Raw genomic sequence first — 23,446 nt, forward strand, 5'->3', positions numbered from 1 at the left:
TGCTAATCCCAGATGATCTTGTTGCCTGCCAGCCATATTTTCACTGTTTATTTGACCACAGAATCCCAAAAGGATGAAGATGTGGCCAATATCTGAATGTTGTTATAATCCATGAAATGGACATTGGAAATAAAATGTTCAGTTGTCACATATTTGTTCTGTTGTAGAGGCTATGTAGCAGTGATGTTCAGTACACCATTATTGTAAAGTAGCTATGGTTTGTACTGTATAATTTTCACCACAGTGGCACAGAATTTATGTATTTCCACCTTTCATAGAAGGAGATCATCCTTCACAGTACCCAGAAGAGTTGGCAAATATTTTTAGAGAAGTTCCTAACATACTGAAGGAAATCTGTAGATTCACATCATCTCTTTCCTCTTCCTGTGGTTGGTTCTGATTTATAGAGCTTTCTTAATCTGATAAGAGAATCCATTGCCCCCCTCCCCCTCAATACAGCCACTAGGCTTACTAAGTCATCCTGGGGGCTGTCATTGTCAGACATTGTGTGAGCCATGTGAAATGAAGTTATAATGACACTCACAGTCTTAGAAGGAGGGGTGCAGTGGGATGCCTTCAAGTATAAATCTGCATGGATGTACTTACAGTACACAGAATTCCTCCTTCAGTGAAACTAATATATCCCTTTCTCTTTCAATTCCAAGATAAACCTAATATTCCCATGAATGGATTTGAGATACTGTGTCTGCTCCAGCAATTTATCCTTTTCATGGGGTTGCACTACGAATGTGTCATTGACATGTGTGTCCATTCTTAAACTACCCTAATAAGAATTTTCTCTTCAGAGAGATGGCAACACAAAAGAATACTGTAAGTTTGTTGAAAAGAATGGCTGTTAAAATGTAAGTAAGTATTAGCTCACGCTACATTGGTAACTTACAAATCACATCACCACAGAACTGTGAAAGGATTAGGGTTCAAAAATTATTCTTTAATTGGAACATTGACTGTGTGCGTGTGTGTGTGTGTGTGTGTGTGTGTGTGTGTGTGTGTGTGTGTGTGTAATCTTCTTCAAAAAATTAATGCATGTAGGATTTAATAAAAGTCTGGTAAGGCAACTGAATTATCTCTGTTACCAGTTTGACCTACAACTCCACGGTTCCTTTCCCTCTTTCTTTTTCTTTTATTTTTTCCATTGTTAATAAAGGAATTTCTTTATTCAATGCCCATAAATTGATTGAAACACTGCAGTTGTATTGCTTTTAAGAATAAATCCTACAACACAGTTGCCAAGCCCATTAATTTTCATTCAGTTTGAATTTTTTTAGCTCTCCAGTTCATTACATTGCTTGACAATAAAAAAAAAATTGGGTTCATGTTTGCTTTTTGGCTGCTGTTGCTAAGCCTTGCAGGCATGCTAAAGTGACAACTTGTACCACATTGCATAATGTTGCTCTGTATAATTAGCACTTGCTGATGTTGCACATTGCCAGCTTTCTTGGTTCAGAATCCTTTCTATTACAATTAATAAAACCCACAAAGGGTATGTTTTCATGGACATATAATTTTATGTAAGTATATAACGTAAATAATTCTGTTAACTTTATACAGCACCAGACATCATCAAGTGAGGCTAAGTTGTAGGACTGTTAAAACAGGCATAATATATTTTGCTGATAGGTAATTTTGGTGATATGATAATCTATATTATCTTTATACAAATAGCCCACCACAAAAGACATCATGGACACAGTTTCATTTCTCTTATATTTCATAGCTTGTTTCTTTCTTGTGCTTCTTCTTCATCTTCTTCTTCTTCTTCTTCTTCTTAATGTATTTTTTCTGTTAATTTTGTAGTGTTTAGTTAGACAGATTATATTTTGAAGGCACTTAAGAAACATACATTTCTGTTTCATTGTGCCACCAAACAATTTTTAGTGGTACTGTACTGAGAAGATGGCGCAGTATAAATGGTGGAAATCGGTGTGATATTGAGCTAGTGCTTAAAGGCAATTACTTGGAAGTATGCAATGAACAAGCTTCATCAGTTTTGATAACACAGGAAACACATGATATGTTTTCAAAATTCTGGGAGGAACATGCTCGCGAGCCACTTGTAGGCAGGAATTTAATACTGGCTTCCATTTGCCCACAGGTAAGACAACTTTTTTCTCTTAACATTTTTAATGCAATACATTTTTATTGTAATTGACACAAGTAAAACAGGATTTGATAATAATTTGAGTTCTTTTTTCCTTTTTCATACATTTTATGTATGAGAGCAATGTCATATATTTGGCACACTTCCCTGTAGCGCCAGTGCTACCACTATGAAGTGTCAAGTAAACGGGTAATCAGAAGTAAGGAGGAGGAGAATGCTGAGGAATGAGAAAAGAGAATCCAACATTGAACATTTGTGAAGTGTCCAGGGTAGGAAGTAGAAAAAGGCGAGACAACAAATGAGGCCTTTCTAGGAATAGCAGGCAGGAAGTAATGTCCACACCCAAAAATGTCAGAAACTAAAGGTCCCAGCGGTTAAGGGAGAAATGCATAGAAAAGAAACGAACTGAAAGCATAAGGCTGTTACGAAGAAAATATGTTTGTTGGAAAAAATAAAAACAAGCAAGTAAAAGCGAGAAGGAATTAGGTGGTGGTATGATGTTACTGAACATAAGGAATGCTGGAGAGATTGCAAGTATATAGTTCATGTGAAAAAATATAGGACAAGAGATGCATTTGGCTTCTATAGGGAAACAATTGTGAGTTCTGAAGTCATCCAAACATGATTGATAGGGGATGTATACAACATGTTTGAAAAATAGTGATGCGCATTACTACAGAATGTGGTATTGGTCCTCAAAAAGCTCTCTACCCTGCTCACTTCCTACTCCTGCCTTGGAGTACCACTGTCCACCACCTTTACAACAACCTCCAAACCTCCTCCACGTCCTCTCATACCTGATAAACCCTGTCTCGCACACGTCCGGCCATCCTGATTTAGGTTGCCTGTGATTTCCTTAATCGCTGCAGACAAATGCCGGGATGGTTCCTTTGAAATGGCATGGCCGACTTCCTTCCGCGTCCTTCCCTAATCCAATGCGAGCGATGACCTCAGTGTCTGGTCTCTTCCCTCAAAACAACTCAACCCAGCCCTATCTCGCAAACGTACTACATTTACCCCACCCTCCTAAAACTCCGTCCCACCACCACACACAATCCAGAAGCTAAACAGACCCAAAACACAGTCATGAACCTTAGCTGTACAGAAATATCAGTCCTTTCCAATGCCCCACACCCAAATTCAATCATGCAGAACTTGTTAAAGACCTTCTATCCCTCTCCTGGTCTCTACAGTGGAAACACTTTTTTGCCACTTACCCTGCCAATGAGACTCAACCAAAGACCAATGTTGAACCCTGCCTAACTCAGTTCACTCCTCCATCCAACCGTGATCCACCTCCACTGCCCCCAAATCTTAACCTCAAACCTTGCCTCACCATAATTCCCCAAATCCGTCAACATGTAGACTAACTTTACATCAGCAGAAAGAACCACAGTCCACAATCTAAAAACTGATCCCAACCTTATAATGCTACCTGTGGACAAAGGCTCCACCACTGTTGTTCTGAACCACAAGGGTTACCTGGCAGAAGGACTCTACCAGCTGTCAGATACATCCACCTACAAACCCTGCCAGAGGACCCCATTCCAGAAACCCAGCAGGATCTCCAGTCTCTCCTCAAATCCTTAGGCCTATCCCAGAACCTCTCCTCGGAATCCATCTCTCTGCTCACCCCTACCACTCCCCGCACTCCTTCTACATACTTCCTAAAGTCCATAAACCCAACCACCCAGGACATCCCATTGTGGCCTGTTACTGTGCTGCCACTGAGAGAATCTCTGCTCTTGTAGACCAACACCTTCAACCTATTACCCGGAACCTACCCTCCTATATAAAAGATACCAACCATTTCCTTCAATGACTCCCCACAGTTCCTGTTCCTTTACCTCAGTGTCCTACTCATCACTATTGATGCTACCTCCCTTTACACTAACATTCCTAATGCCGATGGCCTTACCGATATTAAACACTACCTTTCCCAGTGCCTGACGAATTCCAAACCAACAACCTCCTTAGTCACCATGACCAGCTTTATCCTCACCCACAATTACTTCCTCTTTGAAGGCATTACCTACAAACAAATTGGGGATACAAGTATGGGCACCTGTATGGCCCCATCCTATGCCAACCTATTCATGGGCCATCTAGAGGAGTCCTTCCTAAACACTCAGAATCCTAAACCTCTCACCTGCTTCAGATTCACTGGTTACATCTTTACTATCTGGATCGAGGGCGAGGACGCCCTATCCACATTACTCCAGAAGGTCAACTACTCCCCCATTTGCTTCACCTGGTCCTACTCAACCTAACAAGACACCTTCCTAGATGTTGTCCCCCACCTCAAAGATGCCTACAACAGCACCTCTGTCCATATCAAACCTACTAACCACCAGCAATACCTCCACTTCGACAGCTGCCACCCATTCCATACCAAGAAGTCCCTTCCATACATCCTAGCCATCTGTGGTCGTTGCATCTGCAGTGATGAAATATACCGAGGGTCTCACTGAAGCCTTTCACAGACCGTGATTATTCTCCCAACCTTGTACAAAAACAAATCTCCCGTGCCTAATCATTCCAGTCTCCCACTAGCTCCCAAAGTCCCACTATCCAGCCACAGAGGAGCATTCCCCTTGTAACTCAATACTATCCAGGACTGGAGCAACTGAATTACATTATCCACCAGGGTTTCAACTACCTCTCGTCATGCTATGAAATGAGAAATGTCCTTCCCACCCCTCCCACAGTGGTATTCCACTATCCACCTAACCTACACAGTGTACTCGTCCATTCCTACACAGCCCCTGCTCCCAACCCTTTACCTCATGTCTCATACCCCTGTAATAGACCTAGATCCAAGACCTGTCCCATATATCCTCCCACCACCACCATCTACTCCAGTCTGGTCACATTCGTCAACTTTCCCATCAAAGGTAGGGCTACCTGTGAAACCAGACATGTGATCTACAAGCTAAGCTGTAATCACGTGTGCTGCATTCTATGTGGTCATGACAACCAACAAGCTGTCTGTCTGCGTGAATGACCACTGACAAACTGTGGCCAAGAAACAAGTGGACCACCCTGTTGCTGAACACGCTGCCGAACATGACATCCTTCATTTCAGTGACTGCTTTCCGGCCTGTGCCATATGGATCCTTCTCACCAACACCAGCTTTTCTGAACTGCGCAGGTGGGAACTTTCCCTGCAATATTTCCTACATTCCCGTAACCCTCCTGACCTCAACGTTTGTTACTCACTGTCTCCACTCATCCAGCCCCTACCCTGTTCCCATTCCAGCAATACCCAGCCCTCATTCCACCATCACACCCAGTCTTTTTATTTCCCTCCTTTTCTGCACCCCCCCCCCCCAACCTCTCCTGCCCTCCCCCTAACCTTCTGGCTGCACATAGCTGCCATACCATCCCTCCACCTCACCCATGTGCGCTCTCCAGCTGCACTTCGCTGTCTGCCACCATAACCCTACTATCCCTCCCCCTCCCCACCACAGCCTCCTCCTTACCCTCACCCAGTCTATTTTTGATGAAGACCGTACTGGCCGAAAGCTTTGTTTGTGACAGTCTTTTTGTTGTGCCTGTCTGCGACTCAGCATCTCCGTTATATGATGAGTAGTAACTTTCTTTTTCATAACATTGTTACATTCCATCCTGGGATTCCCATTGTTTGAAAAATAGAAGGAAAGTTCATATAATGATATGTCAGAAAACCAATACATGTTGAGATAAGGGTTGTTGAAGATCTGGACTTCACAGCATACATTTTATTTACTGATGGAACAGGACTCAAAAGATATGGCATAGTAAATTACCACAATATGCGCATGTGTGCAGATGCAGACCTTCAAGCAATTGTGGAGGTTATTAGAGAATGTTACCATTGCATAAAGACAATGATGTGGTTTATGTATGACATGGTACCTCTCCATTTTCAACATTTCACCAGTAAAAGGTTGTTTGAGGACATCCAGTAACATGGCTTCCCTGTTCACAGAACCTGGATTTTGTGGATTTCTGACCTTGGGGACATTTAAAGACGTTGGTGTATGCTCATCCTGTTGACAGTGTGCAGATGTTACAGGAGCATGTGACCTAGGCATATGATGCAATATGAGTGGAGTCAGGTGTCTTTGAAAGATTGTGTGACTCAGTTTGAAGGAGGCCTGAATCATGTTCAGGATGCATGGTAACCACATGTATCGCTGCTTATAGTGTCTGCTTTTACATAACAGCCAGATGAAGAAAAAGAGGACAGATTGGCCCACGTCTCAATAGATAATGGTTTTTGTACTTTTCTTCTAGTTTTAACCAAAACTACCTCCTGTAGGATTGTGAGACACTTCTTTTTAATCACCCTGTTACTGGATTTCCGGTTAGGTTCATTATTTTACTCATCATCATCGTAATCATCATCATCTTGGACAGTTTCCAGCCTCTGGCCGGGTATGCATGGAACATAGGCCTCTCTATTGTCTTCTGTCTTGCCACCATCTCTCCGTCTTCACCTTGGTCCAGTCTTCTCCTTTCTTCTGGATGCATTCCTGTACTCCTTTCAGCCATCTGTCTCTTGGTCTTTCTCTTGGTCTCTTTCCTTCCAATTTCATCTCTTGTATCCTCCTGAGTATCCTCTTCTCCTCCATTCTCTTAACGTGCCCATACCACCTCAGCCTTGATTTCTCTATCTCCTCCTGTAATGGTTCCACCTTCATTAACTCTCTGATCATCTCATTTCTTAACCTGTCTATCTACGTCACTCCAGCACTGTTTCCCAAGAATTTCATCTCACTAGCTTGCACTTTGCTTTTCTCTCTTCCTTTCTTAACCCAGGTTTCTGATGCAAATGTCATGATCAGGACATAGTATGACTTGTATATAACCCTTTTACTGATTTGGGGCACATCCTTGCTCCATATCAGGTTTTCTGACACTCTTCCAAAATACTTCTGCTTTTCTTCCCCGCTCGTTTATTTCTCTGTCCTTTTTTTAATCTTCCTGTATGAGGCTTCCTAGGTACTTGAAACTCTCCACCCACTCTCCTCAGTCGTTCCCCACCAATTGTTACTCCCGTTGTTCCACTCACCTTCTTTCTTGTTGTGATAATCATCTCACTCTTACTTATATTAAATTTCATCCCATATTCTTGTACTGTTCGTTCCCATATGTCCAACTACTCTTGTACTTCCTCCTCCTTATTCCCCATATCATCAGATCATCGGCAAACATCACAGCTTTCATCTTCCTTTCACCAATTACTTGTACTACTGTACTAATTATATCATCCATCACTACAGTGAAGAGTAATGGTGAAAGTGCACTTCCCTGCCTCAAGCCATTCCTCTGTTCAATCCAAGCTGGTCTCTCTCCTCCCACTTTCACACAGCTCACACTTCCCCTATCCTCCAAATAATCTGTTTTGCTGCTACTCTGTTCTCCAGGGCTTTCCTCACTTTGCTTCTACGTACACTATCATTCGCTTTTTCAATGTCCAGGAAGGTCATTAATAGATCTATTCCATATTCATAGTGCTGTTCTTGCAGTTGTCTTACAGCAAAAATTAGATCCACCGTGGACCTTCCTGTTCAGAAGCCTTGTTGCTGTTCTCTCATTCTTCCTTCTAATTTTGCTCTGCACAATGATTCATCAGTGTTATCCCCCAATAGTTCTTGCACTCTTTTCTGTTTCCCTTCTTAAAGATTGGGACTATTCTTCCAACCTTCTGGGATCATCTTCTGTCTCCACACAAGTTTCATTACTCAATATAGACATTGTATCCCCACCTCCCCTGCTGCTCTCACCATCTCTAAACTTAGCTCATCCATACCTGGTGACTTCCCGCCCTTCATCTTGCCAAATGCCTCTTCCACTTCTCCCCATGTAAGGTCTTTTTCTATTTGCTGTTCCTCCTCCTTTTTTTTTTTTTTTTTCACCTCAGCTTGTTCCTTTTCATCCAGGTCTCCATTTGGGTTCAGGAGTTCTTCATAATACTCCTTCCACATATTCTTGAGTTCCTCCTTATTCTCTACATCTTGTCCACTTTTGTTCACGATTTGTCATACCATTCTTCCTCTTACTTTTAATCATCCCATACAACACCTTTTTTGAACCTTCACTATCCTCCTCCATCATTCTGGTCCACTGTTCCATCCACTTTCTTCTTTCCGCTCACACCACTCTTTTTGCTTCTTTCTTTCTTGCTTGCCTGATACTCTTCTCTTGTCTCTACTGTTCTCTTCTGGAACCATACCCTAAAGGCTTTATTAGTCTACTATTTTGCAAAAAATATTGCAGTGATATCCTAGTGCTGTGAGTGATAGCTCTAGATGAGATCATTGACTGGACACTGATAATATAGCTGTCACTGTCAAGAATATTTAATAGAAATGCTTTTGTTATTCATCAAACATTGTTCAGAAAAATGGAAGAATTGTTATAACTGAAAACAAGGAAATATGTGTTATAATTATAAGATGTAATTGTCTGCTCAAAATTGTGAAATGGAAGGTGTTTTGTAGTTAGGCACTTGAGCTCTGTTATTATATTAGTTGTTCAAAAAAGCTTGTAGTAGTTGTATAAATTTTACTACGAAGTTAATTTCTTTGGTTATTGAACATTAGTCACTTTTACGTGTAACAACTAGTTTTTATTTGAGCAACAATTTGGAATCAGTATTTAGATTGTAATTGGTATTAATTTTTATAATATATCTCAAATGGACAGGTGTTTGGACTATACATTGTCAAGTTGGCAGTTGCGGTAGTATTGTGTGGTGGAGTCCAACGTGTGGACAAATCTGGATGCAGAGTTAGAGGTGAATCTCACCTCTTACTTGTGGGAGATCCTGGTACAGGCAAATCACATCTACTAAGATTTGCTGCTAAAGTGTGTCCTCGTTCCGTTCTTACGACTGGTGTTGGCACGACTTCTGCTGGATTGACTGTGAGCGCTGTAAAGGTAAAATATTGTTCAATGGTATATTACATGTGTCAGTAATTAGAGTTTCTATATTTTAATTGCCTATTTGTTATGTAGTTTGTAAAAGGAAACTGTGAAGCAATTTCATACAGGAGATAGGGTTGTGACACTAACCCCACCATACTGTAGAATAATAGATTTTTTTATACAACTAACAAACTCGTGCAGATACGTTTGCACTGTCCAAAGTCACTTTTATCAGTGCTGTAATTTTAGCCACATATTCTGTAACAACAATGTAAATAGTCAATTAGTCTGTAAACCAAGCAGAAACAGTTTTTGGAAAATATGCATCTGAGCCATAATTGAAGTTATTCAGAGATTGTTCCAGAGTACGAGTAAAGTCCAAGCATGGCATAGCCAGGTAACACATTAAAGTTCAAGCATGGCGTAGCCAGGTAACACATATATTGTAATCAAAGTTACTCGGAGGCAGGAGGGCATGGAAACTGCAAGCTCATGCCCTGTCGCACTAAAGAGACAATAAACAGTCAGCATTGCAAAGTCCACTTGTAGAGGTGATTTGGATAACAGCAAATGAGAGGGAGACTGCTGCTGGAAGTCCTTATATTTGGCCTGTTGTGGAAGCTCATGTGACCAGCCTGCAATATTGGCCTTGTTCCTGCCACAGACATCCTTGCCAGACATATGCAGCATCAGTATGCAGTTAATCCCATAAATTATGTGGGAGTAGGCATTGGGAGTTATCTAAAATGGAATGACCATATAAAATTAATCGTCGGTAAAGCAGTTGCCAGACTGAGATTCATTGGAAGAATCCTAAGGAAATGCAGTCTGAAAACAAAGGAAGTAGTTTACAGTACACTTGTTTGCCCACTGCTTGAATACTGCTCATCGGTGTGAGATCCGTACCAGATAGGGTTGATAGAAGAGATAGAGAAGATCCAAAGGAGAGCAATGCACTTCATTACAGGATCATTTAGTAATCGCGAAAGTGTTACTGAGATGATAGATAGACCCCAGTGGAAGACTCTGCAAGAGAAGCGCTCAGTAGCTCAGTACGGGCTTTTTTTGAAGTTTCGAGAACATACCTTCACCGAGGAGTCAAGCAGTATATTGCTCCCTCCTACATACAGGTACGTGCCGAGTAAAACTGTGAGGGACGGGAAAAACCCACTGTGGTTCAACAACAAAGTTCGGAAACTACTGCGAAAGCAAAGAGAGCTTCACTGCAAGTTTAAACGCAGCCAAAACCTCTCAGACAAACAGAAGCTAAACGATGTCAAAGTTAGCGTAAGGAGGGCTATGCGTGAAGCGTTCAGTGAATTCGAAAGTAAAATTCTATGTACCGACTTGACAGAAAATCCTAGGAAGTTCTGGTCTTATGTTAAATCAGTAAGTGGCTTGAAACAGCATTTCCAGGCACTCCAGGATGATGATGGCATTGAAACAGAGGATGACATGTGTAAAGCTGAAATTCTAGACACCTTTTTCCAAAGCTGTTTCACAGAGGAAGACCGCACTGCAGTTCCTTCTCTAAATCCTTGCACAAACGAAAAAATGGCTGACATCGAAATAAGTGTCCTAGGAATAGAATAGCAACTGAAATCACTCAACAGAGGAAAGTCCACTGGACCTGACGGGATACCAATTCGATTCTACAAAGAGTACACGAAAGAACTTGCCCACTTCTAACAGCCGTGTACTGCAAGTCTCTAGAGGAACGGAAGGTTCCAAATGATTGGAAAAGAGCACAGGTAGTCCCAGTCTTCAAGAAGGGTCGTCGAGGAGATGCACAAAACTATAGACCTATATCTCTGACATCAATCTGTTGTAGAATTTTAGAAGATGTTTTTTGCTCGCGTATCATGTCGTTTCTGGAAACCCAGAATCTACTCTGTAGGAATCAACATGGATTCCGGAAACAGCGATCGTGTGAGACCCAGCTCACTTTATTTGTTCATGAGACTGAGAAAATATTAGATACAGGCTCCCAGGTAGATGCCATTTTCCTTGACTTCCATAGGCGTTCGATACAGTTCCGCCCTTTCACCTGATAAACAAAGTAAGAGCCTACGGTATATCAGACCAGCTGTGTGGCTGGATTGAAGAGTTTTTAGCAAACAGAACACAGCATGTTGTTCTCAATGGAGAGATGTCTACAGACGATAAAGTAACCTCTGGCGTGCCACAGGGGAGTGTTATGGGACCATTGCTTTTCACATTATATATAAATGACCTAGTAGATAGTGTCGAAAGTTCCATGCGGCTTTTCACGGATGATGCTGTAGTATACAGAGAAGTTGCAGCATTAGAAAATTGTAGCGAAATGCAGGAAGATCTGCAGCGGATAGGCACTTGGTGCAGGGAGTGGCAACTGACCCTTAACATAGACAAATGTAATGTATTGCGAATACATAGAAAGAAGGATCCTTTATTGTATGATTATATGATAGCGGAACAAACACTGGTAGCAGTTACTTCTGTAAAATATCTGGGAGTATGCGTGCGGAACGATTTGAAGTGGAATGATCGTATAAAATTAATTGTTGGTAAGGCGGGTACCAGGTTGCGATTCATTGGGAGAGTCCTTAGAAAATGTAGTCCATCAACAAAGGAGGTGGCTTACAAAACACTCGTTCGACCTACACTTGAGTATTGCTCATCAATGTGGGATCCGTACCAGGTCAGGTTGACGGAGGAGATAGAGAAGATCCAAAGAAGAGCGGCGTGTTTCATCACAGGGTTATTTGGTAAGCGTGATAGCATTACGGAGATGTTTAGCAAACTCAAGTGGCAGACTCTGCAAGAGAGGCACTCTGCATCACGGTGTAGCTTGCTGTCCAGGTTTCGAGAGGGTTGTTTCTGGATGAGGCATCGAATATATTGCTTCCCCCTACTTATACCTCCAGAGGAGATCACAAATGTAAAATTAGAGAGATTCGAGCGCGCACAGAGGCTTTCCGGCAGTCGTTCTTCCTGCAAACCACACGCAACTGGAACAGGGAAGGGACGTAATGACAATGGCACGTAAAGTGCTCTCCGCCACACACCGTTGGGTGGCTTCCGGAGTATAAATGTAGATGTAGATGTAGACATATATCTCACGAAGAGACCATGAGGATAAAATCAGAGAGATTAGAGCCCACACAGAGGCATACCGACAATCTTTTTTTCCACGAACAATACGAGACTGGAATAGAAGGGAGAACTGATAGAGGTACCCAAGGTACCCTTCACCACACACAGTCTGGTGGCTTGCGGAGTATAGGTGTAGATGTAGATGTAGATGTAGAGAATATGTCTGTATCATCCATGTGCAGGTTAATATACCTAATATCAAGAGTCCTTTGCAAAAACTGGTCAGAAAAAAATGACTAGATATAAAAAAATCTGTCTTTACATCTTTTTCAGGCTATCTCAGAAATTAACTACCAGAAAAGTAGTGTCAACTGTTCTAACAAGAAACTTTCATTTCTTCCAGTTTGTTCTGCAGAAGTCAACTGAATTATCAAGCTGTTACAGTAACATTATATTAAGTCAGTTTCCAGACCACTGCCACAATTTCAAAAACTCCAGATATCAGCTAAGAGCAGTAAAGAATTTAAGGCATATCACACTTAAAGTACTATTTGAATTCCAGCATTACTACACTGTTAATGTGCTCTGTAAGTCAGTGACAGAATGTGCATGAGGGAGTTTTGTGCTTACAGTATTCCTGAAAGCCATCTGTGACAGAACATGCCTTTGAAAATCATCTCCATACTACAAATAATAATACTTAGGTTGTCTGATGAAAAATTTGTTACTGGGTGTTGCCATGGAAAAATAAAAATGCTGTGATTTGCATTTTCTCTACAATTCTCAATAAAGATGGCATAACACTCCTCAGCAGAGTTAAAGTGGGCTTGATAGAAGCAAAGTGAGAGAATAACATTTGTCACATTGTCCTTTCATTTTCCTACATTTATATTAGAAGTTGACCCATTTTATTTATTATGCTTCCTGTTTTGTGGAAGACACTAAATGAATGCTCTTTCAAACACACAATTTTGTATAAGCTGGTGTGTTTGGATTTACTAGTAGTTGTTTCAGCTGTAACAATATTTGCTCTGCAGATAAGGGTTTGAGGGGATTCTAGCCTGAAAAGACCCAGTGAAAACATAGAAAAGCACTGGAATGGGATGGATATTGCTTTGGTCAGATACTGGACTCACATTTGGTAGCACGCCAGTTCAAATCCCTATCCAACCATCCAAATTTATGTTTTCGAACAATGGAAACTCCATGTTGGAGTATCAGCAATACAAACAAAAGGTAGATTGCTACTTACCATAAAGATCCCACATTAAGTTGCAGGCAGGCACAACGAAAAGACACTTATCACCTTCATCACAAAAGGAAACACTCCACTCATCCACACAAGCAAGCACATCTCACGCACACATGATCACCATCTCTGGCAGGTCAGACCAGAATGCAGCTGTCATGTAGAATGGAAGCAGCAATCTGGAAGGGGCGAGAAAGGGAAAGGGATAGCAAGGTACAGGTGAGGAGAGAGAACACCACTGTCTGGTGAGTGTGCAGGGTCTTGACTGCCAACAGCAGCAGTGTTGGGAGGCTATGAGACAGGGATTTGGGGAGGAAGGGGGGGGGGGGGGAGCAAGAACAGGAAGAGGAAAAGGAGAGGAGCAGGGAAGGGGAAAGGTAGGCAGGTGTGTTGGGAGAAGGCAGCACACAGAGGTAGGGAGACAAGAATAAGGAGGAGTTGAGGTGATAGGACGGAGGGATGGAAACTGTTGGGTGAAGGGTGTAGACAGTAGGTTACTGTAGGTTGAGGCCGGAATACTTTTGGGAACAGAGAATGTGTTATAAGGATAACTCGCATTGTGCAGTTCAGAGAAACTGGTGGTGACGGAAAGACCCACATGGCTTGGATAGTGAAGCAGCCATTGAAATCAAACCTGTTATGCTCAGGTGCATGTTGTGTCACAGGATGGTCTACTCTGCTTTTGGACACAGTTTTGTGGTGGCTGCTCATCCTGACGGACAATTGGCTGGTAGTCACACCAATATGAACAGTTGTATAATGATTGCAGAAGAACTGGTATTTGTTGTGGCTGCTTTCACTGGTGGCCCAGTCTCTGATGGGGTGGGATAAGCCTGTGACAGAACTTGAATAGGAAGTGCTGGGCAGGTCTTGCACCTTGTTCTCCCACAGGGATATGGTTCAAATGGCTCGGAGCACTATGGGACTCAACTGCTGTGGTCATCAGTCCCCTAGAACTTAGAACTACTTAAACCTAACTAACCTAAGGACATCACACACAGCCATGCCCGAGGCAGGATTCGAACCTGCGACCGTAGCAGTCGCACGGTTCCGCCACAGGGATATGATTCCTGTGCCATGGGGTTGGGATTGGGGATGGCATAGGGATGGACTAAGATGTTGTGGAGGTTGGATGTGTGACAGAATACCACTTCAGGAGGGGTGGGAAGGCTCTTGGGTAGGATGTCGGTTATTTCAGGGGACGATGAGGGGTAATCGTAGCCCTGGCAAAGGATGTGGTTCAGTTGTTGCATTCCAGGGGGTATTGTGTGACGAAGAGGGCACTCCTATATAGCTGGTTCTTGGGAGTGGTTGGAGGAATGGGGGTGTGAGGGGAAACAACGTGGGAGATTTGTTTACATACTAGGTCTGGGGATAGTGCCTTCCTGTGAAGGCTTGGTGAGACCCTCAGAATATGGACAAGGGAGTTCTTGCCACTGCAGATACGCCATCCCCCAGTGCCAAGGCTGTATGGGAAGGAATTTTTTGTGTGGTAGGGATGGCAACTGTCAAAGTGCAGGTACTGTTGGTGGTTGGTGTCTTTAACGTAGACAGAGGTGTGGCTGGAGACATCAGAGAGGAGGACATCAACATCTAGGAAGGTAGCACACTGGGCTGACCCGCTGAAGCAGTTAGGAGAGAAGGTGTTGAAGTTGTGAAGGAATGAAGATAGGGGGCTTGGCCGTGAGTCCCGTTAATGAAGATATCATCAGTGAACTAGAGCAAGACTAAGGGTTTGGTGTTTTGGGAGGCATTGGAGGCTCCAATGCAGGTGCCCATGGCTGTGCTGTGCATTTGTTTGTATCCCTTCCCTTCAAAGGAGAAGTAGTTGTGAGGTAGGATTAAGTTAGTAATGTGTATGAGGAATGAGGTAGTATGTTGTCTAAAGGAAATTAGGAAAAGTAGTATTCAGTATTGGTAAGACCGTGAGCATGACATGATGTTGATGTATAGGGAGGTGGCATCAACAGTTGTTGTTGTTGTTGTTGTTGTTGTTGTTGTTGTGTTGTCTTCAGTCCTGAGACTGGTTTGATGCAGCTCTCCATGCTACTCTATCCTGTGCAAGCTTCTTCATCTCCCAGTACTTACTGCAACCTACATCCTCCTGAATCTGCTTAGTGTATTCATCTCTTGGTCTCCCTCTACGATTTTTACCCTCCACATTGCCCTCCAATGCTAAATTTGTGATCCCTTGATGCCTCAAAACATGTCCTACCAACTGATCCCTTCTTCTAGTCAAGTTGTGCCACAAATTCCTCTTCTCCCCAATTCTGTTCAATACCTCCTCATTAGTTATGCGATCTACCTATCTAATCTTCAGCATTCTTCTGTAGCACCACATTTTGAAAGCTTCTATTCTCTTCTTGTCCAAACTATTTATCGTCCATGTTTCACTTCCATACATGGCTGCACTCCATACAAATACTTTCAGAAACGACTTCCTGACATTTAAATCTATACTCGATGATAACAAATTTGTCTTCTTCAGAAACGCTTTCCTTGCCATTGCCAGTCTACATTTTATATCCTCTCTACTTCGACCAACATCAGTTATTTTGCTCCCCAAATAGCAAAATTCCTTTACTACTTTACGTGTCTCATTTCCTAATCTAATTCCCTCAGCATCAGCCGACTTAATTCGACTACATTCCATTATACTCGTTTTGCTTTTGTTGATGTTCATCTTATATCCTCCTTTCAAGACACTGTCCATTCCGTTCAACTGCTCTTCCAAGCCCCTTGCTGTCTCTGACAGAATTACAATGTCATCGGCAAACCTCAACATTTTTATTTCTTCTCCATGGACTTTAATACCTACTCCGAATTTTTCTTTTGTTTCCTTTACTGCTTGCTCAATATACAGATTGAATAACATCAGGGACAGGCTACAACCCTGTCTCACTCCTTTCCCAACCGCTGCTTCCCTTTCATACCCCACGACGCTTATAACTGCCATCTGGTTTCTGTACAAATTGTAAATAGCCTTTCGCTCCCTGTATTTTACCCCTGCCACCTTTAGAATTTGAAAGAGAGTGTTCCAGTCAACATTGTCAAAAGTTTTCTCTAAGGCCACAAATGCTAGAAATGTAGGTTTGCCTTTGCTTAATCTATTTTCTAAGATAATTCGTAGGGTCAGTATTGCCTCATGTATTCCAACATTTCTGCGGAATCCAAACTGATCTTCGCCGAGGTCGGCTTCTACCAGTTTTTCCATTCGTCTGTAAAGAATTCGCGTTAGTATTTTGCAGCTGTGACTTATTACACTGATAGTTCGGTAATTTTCACATCTGTCAACACCTGCTTTCTGTGGGATTGGAATTATTATATTCTTCTTGAAGTCTGAGGGAATTTCGCCTGTCTTATATATCTTGCTCACCAGATGGTAGAGTTTTGTCAGGACTGGCTCTCCCAAGGCTATCAGTAGTTCTAATGGAATGTTGTCTACTCCCGGGGCCTTGTTTCAACTCAGGTCTTTCAGTGCTCTGTCAAACTCTTCACGCAGTATCGTATCTCCCATTTCATCTTCATCTACATCCTCTTCCATTTCCATAATATTGTCCTCAAGTACATCGCCCTTGTATAAACCCTCTATATACTCCTTCCACCTTTCTGCCTTCCCTTCTTTGCTTAGAACTGGGTTGCCATCTGAGCTCTTGATATTCATACAAGTGGTTCTCTTTTCTCCAAAGGTCTCTTTAATTTTCCTGTAGGCAGTATCTATCTTACCCCTAGTGAGACAAGCCTCTACATCCTTACATTTGTCCTCTAGTCATCCCTGCTTAGCCATTTTGCACTTCCTGTCGATCTCATTTTTCAGACGTTTGTATTCCTTTATGCCTGCTTCATTTACTGCGTTTTTATATTTTCTCCTTTCATCAATTAAATTCAATATTTCTTTTGTTACCCAAGGATTTCTACTAGCCCTCGTCGTTTTACCTACTTGATCCTCTGCTGCCTTCACTACTTCATCCCTCAGAGCTACCCATTCTTCTTCTATTGTATTTATTTCCCCCATTCCTGTCAATTTTTCCCTTATGCTCTCCCTGAAACTCTGTACAACCTCTGGTTCTTTCAGTTTATCCAGGTCCCATCTCGTTTAATTCCCACCTTTTTGCAGTTTCTTCAGTTTTAATCTACAGAGTCCACATCTACCCCTGGAAATGTCTTACAATTTAAAACCCGGTTCCTAAATCTCTGTCGTACCATTATATATTCTATCTGATACCTTCTAGTATCTTCAGGATTCTTCCATGTATACAACCTTCTTTTATGATTCTTGAACCAAGTGTTAGCTATGATTAAGTTGTGCTCTGTGCAAAATTCTACCAGGCGGCTTCCTCATTCATTTCTTAGCTCCAATCCATATTCACCTACTATGTTTCCTTCTCTCCCTTTTCCTACTACCGAATTCCAGTCACCCATGACTATTAAATTTTTGTCACCCTTCACTATCTGAATAATTTCTTTTATTTCATCATACATTTCATCTATTTCTTCATCATCTGCAGAGCTGGTTGGCATATAAACTTGTACTACTGTAGTAGGTGTGGGCTTCGTATCTATCTTGGCCACAATAATACGTTCACTATGCTGTTTGTAGTAGCTTACCCGCATTCCTATTTTCCTATTCATTATTAAACCTACTCCTGCATTACCCCTATTTGATTTTGTATTTATAACCCTGTAGTCACCTGACCAGAAGTCTTGTTCCTCCTGCCTCCGAACTTCACTAATTCCCACTATATCTAACTTTAACCTATCCATTTCGCTTTTTAAATTTTCTAACCTACCTGCCCGATTAAGTGATCTGACATTCCATGCTCCGATCCGTAGAACACCAGTTCTTTCTGCTGATAACAACATCCTCTTGAGTAGTCCCCGCCCGGAGATCCGAATGGGGGACTATTTTACCTCGGAAATATTTTACCCAAGAGGACGCCGTCATCATTTAACCATACAGTAAAGCTGCATGCCCTCGGGAAAAATTACCGCTGTAGTTTCCTCTTGCTTTCAGTCGTTCGCAGTACCAGCACAGCAAGGCCGTTTTGGTTAGTGTTGCAAGGTCAGATCAGTCAATCATCCAGACTGTTGCCCCTGCAACTACTGAAAAGGCTGCTGCCCCTCTTCAGGAACCACACGTTTGTCTGGCCTCTCAACAGATACCCCTCTGTTGTGGTTGCACCTACGGTACGGCCATCTGTATCGCTGAGGCACGCAAGCCTCCCCACCAATGGCAAGGTCCATGGTTCATGGGGGTAGGTGTCAACAGTGATGAGCTGGTATCCAGGAGGTAAAGGGGTGGAGATGGTGGAGACATGGTGAAGGAAGTGGTTGGTATCTTTGAAGGCTAGATTGTGGGGATTTGGTTGGAGGTGTTGGTCAATGAGGGCCAAAATTCTTCCAGTGGGGGCATAATAACAAGCTACACTGCAAAGTTTAATTTCTTCATGCTGTTTTGACACTAAAACTGCTAGGTTGCTGGCGTTGGCAAAAATCCAAAGCAGGAAAGTCGACATGAAGCGATCCGGACATATCCAAGATGGGATGAAACCGAATGACAGACCCATCGGACACCTTTTGATGTGCCACTTACATGCAGTTACTCTTGGTAGCAAAGTAGTTATCGCCAAGCGTAAATGTGCATCATTTTCCTCTCAATTCATGCTCTGAGGGAGATAGGCGGACTGCTAGCTTGTTGATGTACAGAATATCTAATGGTAAATCAATACTTAAATATACAGCTCTAAAACCAGTGCTATATTTGCAATATGTGCCAGTATTTTTATAGGCCAGTAGGTCGATATTTTTTTGCGTTGTTATATCGAGGGCCAATAATGATATTTTTTTTTTAAATATCAATATATCAGATTCCCCATATTTTTAAAAATAGCAGCAGTCCAAAGTGGAACACAACAGCAGGTGAGAACCCAAATAGAGGAGGTGGAGCAGTGTCCGTGGGTGATGCCAGCAAGAAGAACAGTAATGTCTCCTCTGCAGTAAAACCCTGCAGTTATTTTTTTTTTAACTGGGTCTTAAAGGTACAAACCATGTGCTTGGCCAAGATAAGCAGATAATAACAAACACAACACTTTATTATTTCAAGAACACAGAGACAGGAAAACACGTGCTATGGAATAGCTGCACTACTAATCCAAAATACATAGGCTGAAGGTCAACACATGACTGAAAGCGAAGCTGGCCAGGCCTGATTCTATAAGCCGTCGGCCGGCCGGTAGGGTGCACTATGGAAAGGCTGCGTGTGCATCTGAGTGTGGAAGGCTCTGCCAATGCTAGTGTCTAGTGGCTTCCATAGCATTCCATACAGCTGTGCGCCCAGGTCGCGGGAGTGGAACCTTACGTGATCACTATTGATGAAAGCTCAGTCTGTCACTCAACACTGTGACTGTGATTTGCACTCACAATTACAAGTGTCTTCCCCTACTTATGTATTATTTTCGGATGGAGAGTTTTTGAATGCCACTGTCTCCTGCCAGTTTTCATGTTCTATGACCTGTCAGCCTACTTGCATGCACAGTAGGATGATACACTTCATGTTGATGCACTGTTAGCAACCAGCCTGTGTACTTGGTGCAAAATTAAGGACATAGTGCAGTATATTTACACTGTAGCTGCAATAGTGTTTATGCACCTGTACAATAATTCTGTCTAGTGAACATCCATGACATACTAAACAATCACAGCAGCCTTAGTTTAGCACATTGAAGAATTGGTTAGGACTAAGTTTTCGCTTTATGCTACTGGTACACACAATCTATGTTTGGCTATTTCAAACCAATGGTGAGAAAAATGTGATTATTGGGAGTTTGATTATTCCATCTCATTGCCTGTTTGTACCCTCTGTGATATACAGAAACTGCTTGTACTTCAGGAGAGAGGATTTATCATAGCAATCATGCATTCCAAATATTACACTGGTTGGCTTTCACTTATTCACAGAATTTCAGAATTATTTGTGTGGAAAGGCTTGCAGGGTATATACGCCCAGGACAACTGGAAAATCCTGGAAAAACATGGGTATTTTTACATCCTGAGAGAAATCAGGGTAAAACCCAGAAATTTTTCAAAATTCTGGAAGGTTTCCATTGTTTTAGATTTCAGTTAAATTTTGTTATTTTGACTGCTAAGAGCTGATACTCTAAAGAAGAGTTTTACCTTAGCCCGCTGCCGCAGAATAATGCTGCAGCAATAAAACATAAATGAGAGAATAACACCAAAATAAAACTACAGCGTCATCTATAACAACAAAATGCAGTAAACACACAGGCTTTTGCAAAACACAAAATGTGTCAAAGGCTTTAGGACAAAAATTATGCAGTACTTTGGAACAACAAGTGTCCTACTATGAGTGTGACATCACAGCTGTTTATATTTCTAACTGGTCACAGGAAAATATTATGAATGGTTGTTTGATAAGTGTTACTTGATAAGTAAATTTACCTTTACACAAGATGAATCATGTTATGTGTGAGACTGAGAAATGAATTTCTTAAATCACAGAGCATTTGACTCTCATACAAAACTTAACACTTTGAGGACCAGTCAGTTGGAAAAATTTTGAGCCCAAAATACAAGCCATTTAAATGATTATTTAAAATCTTACTGGCACATTTGTGTTTGATAAATCTTGAAGTGTAACACAGACTGAGAAAGACCAAACTTCAAGATTAGTTTCTCATGTTTATTTTACTTCTTTCATAAATTATCAATTATACAATAATGATGGCAAAAAGTATAATTATGCTTCAAAAAAAGGGTGGGGTGAGTTCAGGATTTTAACACGTAATTGGCTTTTCTATAGAAAAGTCAAAGTGCTTGACAGAACATTTATTCAGCCAGGTAACCCATGAAATTTTCAGTGCACAGTAGTGAAATTTATAATTGTGCTTTTCAGAAATATTCAGCTGCTGCAATTTAAGTTGTGCTCTTAGGATCCTGCCAAACCACACCCTCAGAAAAAATAGCAAAAATTTTTTGACAACTAATATTGTACGTGAAAGCATAGTTTTTCTTGTAGCTATACTGTATGTATATTAATTTAAATCATTTACTTTTTGTATTTGTGTGTCTCCACTACTTAACAGCGATGTTGCTTGGGAGATTATGTCACGTGTCCTACGTTTTGAATATCTGCTGTAATTGGCTGGCGATATCACATCAGCTGTGTTGGGTTCCATTTTTGGAACCTTTACCCTTTAAAGGACTGACAAGTTTTAAAGCTCCAAGGGAAAGTATATTGCCACTTAATACAAAAAAATGTACTTTCATCCTGGGCATAGTATGTGTCTACCTGGGGGAGAAATGTATCTTCCCCCATGAAAAGTTGTATCTTTAGCCATGAAATTCAGGGAAAAAGTGGGATTTTTTTCCCTTGCCCGCATATACACCCGAACTTGCAGACAAGTTATTCTAGATGTCTCTATTTTATGTGATATGTTACAACAATGAAAACAATCAATTATTGACAGAATTATTTAATAGGATAGATAAAAAATCTACTCACCAAGCAGTGTCAGAACACAAAACATAAAAGATGGTTGTAACTGGCAAGCTTTCGGAGCCAGTGGCTCCTTCAGGCAGAAGGGGAGAAGGGGAAAGAAGGGGGGTGAAGGAAAAGGACTGGAGATTACTGCTTAAACATTATGGATGAGTTAATAAGAGTGAAAAGGTAAGTGCATTGTATGTAACAGAGGTGGGAAGGGTGTGGTGGAAAATGGACAGGTAAGACTATGAAAGATATAGAAAACTAAGACAGAGAGAAGCAAAGAGTAGTTGCAATGAAGAAATGCTGATATGGAAGAAGTTAATGTAAATTAAGGCCAGGTGAGTGGCGAGAACCAAGGACATGTTGTAGTGCTAGTTCCCACCTGCAGAGTTCTGAGTAACTGGTGTCTGGGGGAAGAATCCAGATGGCGCATATGTATCACATTGTAGAGCATGCTCTGCAACAGGATACTGCGAGTCGCCAGTATACACACTCTGCCTTTGCCCATTCATCCTAATTGGTAATTTGGTGGTATCATGCCAAACAGTGTAGAATGTCCAACAGTGTTTACATAACAGCAGGTATATGACATGTGTTGTTTCTCAAGTGACTCTCCCTTTCATCGTATATGTTTTGTCAGTTACAGGGCTGTTATAGATGGTGTAGTAGCAACTTTCCTTTTCATAATATTGTTACATTCAATCCTGGATTTTCCATCGTTTGATTTTCTGTATCGTTCATTGTCTTACCCATCTATTTTCATTGGCCCCTCTCCTGCCTCTGTCAGAGTACAGTGCACTTAGCTTTTCACTCTTATTAACTCATGCATGTTGTTTAAGCAATAATCTCTGGCTTCCACCTTTAAACTCTCAGGTTTTCAAATGTCGTTTGATGCAGTCCCCAACACTCAGTCTTTCCTTCTCATTCCGTACGGTAAGTATCCCCTGACCTGCGGTTCTGGGTGACTTTCCCAAAATCTACCCCTTTTCGTAGACCTCTCCAGTCCTTTTCCTTCCACTTCAACCTTTCAGCTTGAAGAAGGAGCCACTGGCTTCGAAAGATTGCCAGTTACAACCGTCTTTGTGTGATATGTTGAAATACAGATTTGCTCAGTGTGAGTCATGAACAGAAAAACATTTACTTGATTTGCTCTCATATGTAACCTTTTCTAACAGTCTGTTAAAACCATTTGTATCAAAAGGAAACTTCACTTTAGAAAAGTACTAACAATGTACGCACGCACATAAAAGTGCATGTAACTATCCAGCTACTGGAACTAGTAGTCCGCTCCTCAGGGAGCAAAGAGGGATGAGTTAAAAAGGAAGGGCAAGTCACTCAGATACCAAAATAAGAGACATCCACCTGTGACCCCCACAAACAATTCAAATTATTCAGCAAAACATAAAATTCACATCTATGATATTATGAAAGGGATACATTGTTACCGTGTAGAGGAGACATTGAGTCGCACACAATCACAACAGGAAGACTGCTGTACATTTTAGCTTTCGGCTGAAAGGCCTGCTTGTAAAGTAGGGGGAAAAAAGAAAAAGAACGCGCGCGCGCCTTCATGTGCCCCCCC

At 41.7% G+C, this 23,446-nt stretch overlaps 1 protein-coding gene across 3 annotated transcripts in view; it reads left to right on the forward strand.

The window, feature by feature from the left end:
* The window catches only part of LOC126198582 (DNA helicase MCM9-like), a 138,673-nt gene that overhangs the window by 62,401 nt on the left and 52,826 nt on the right, over positions 1-23,446 (forward strand). For all 3 annotated transcript variants that reach the window (XM_049935019.1, XM_049935020.1, XM_049935018.1), the window contains exons 7-8: positions 1,900-2,116; positions 8,816-9,049. In XM_049935019.1, the coding sequence (XP_049790976.1) occupies positions 1,900-2,116; positions 8,816-9,049 (451 nt within the window). The remainder of the gene's footprint in view (positions 1-1,899; positions 2,117-8,815; positions 9,050-23,446) is intronic.

The sequence above is a fragment of the Schistocerca nitens genome, chromosome 8 (genome assembly GCF_023898315.1).
Source record: "Schistocerca nitens isolate TAMUIC-IGC-003100 chromosome 8, iqSchNite1.1, whole genome shotgun sequence".
Lineage (NCBI taxonomy): Eukaryota > Metazoa > Arthropoda > Insecta > Orthoptera > Acrididae > Schistocerca > Schistocerca nitens.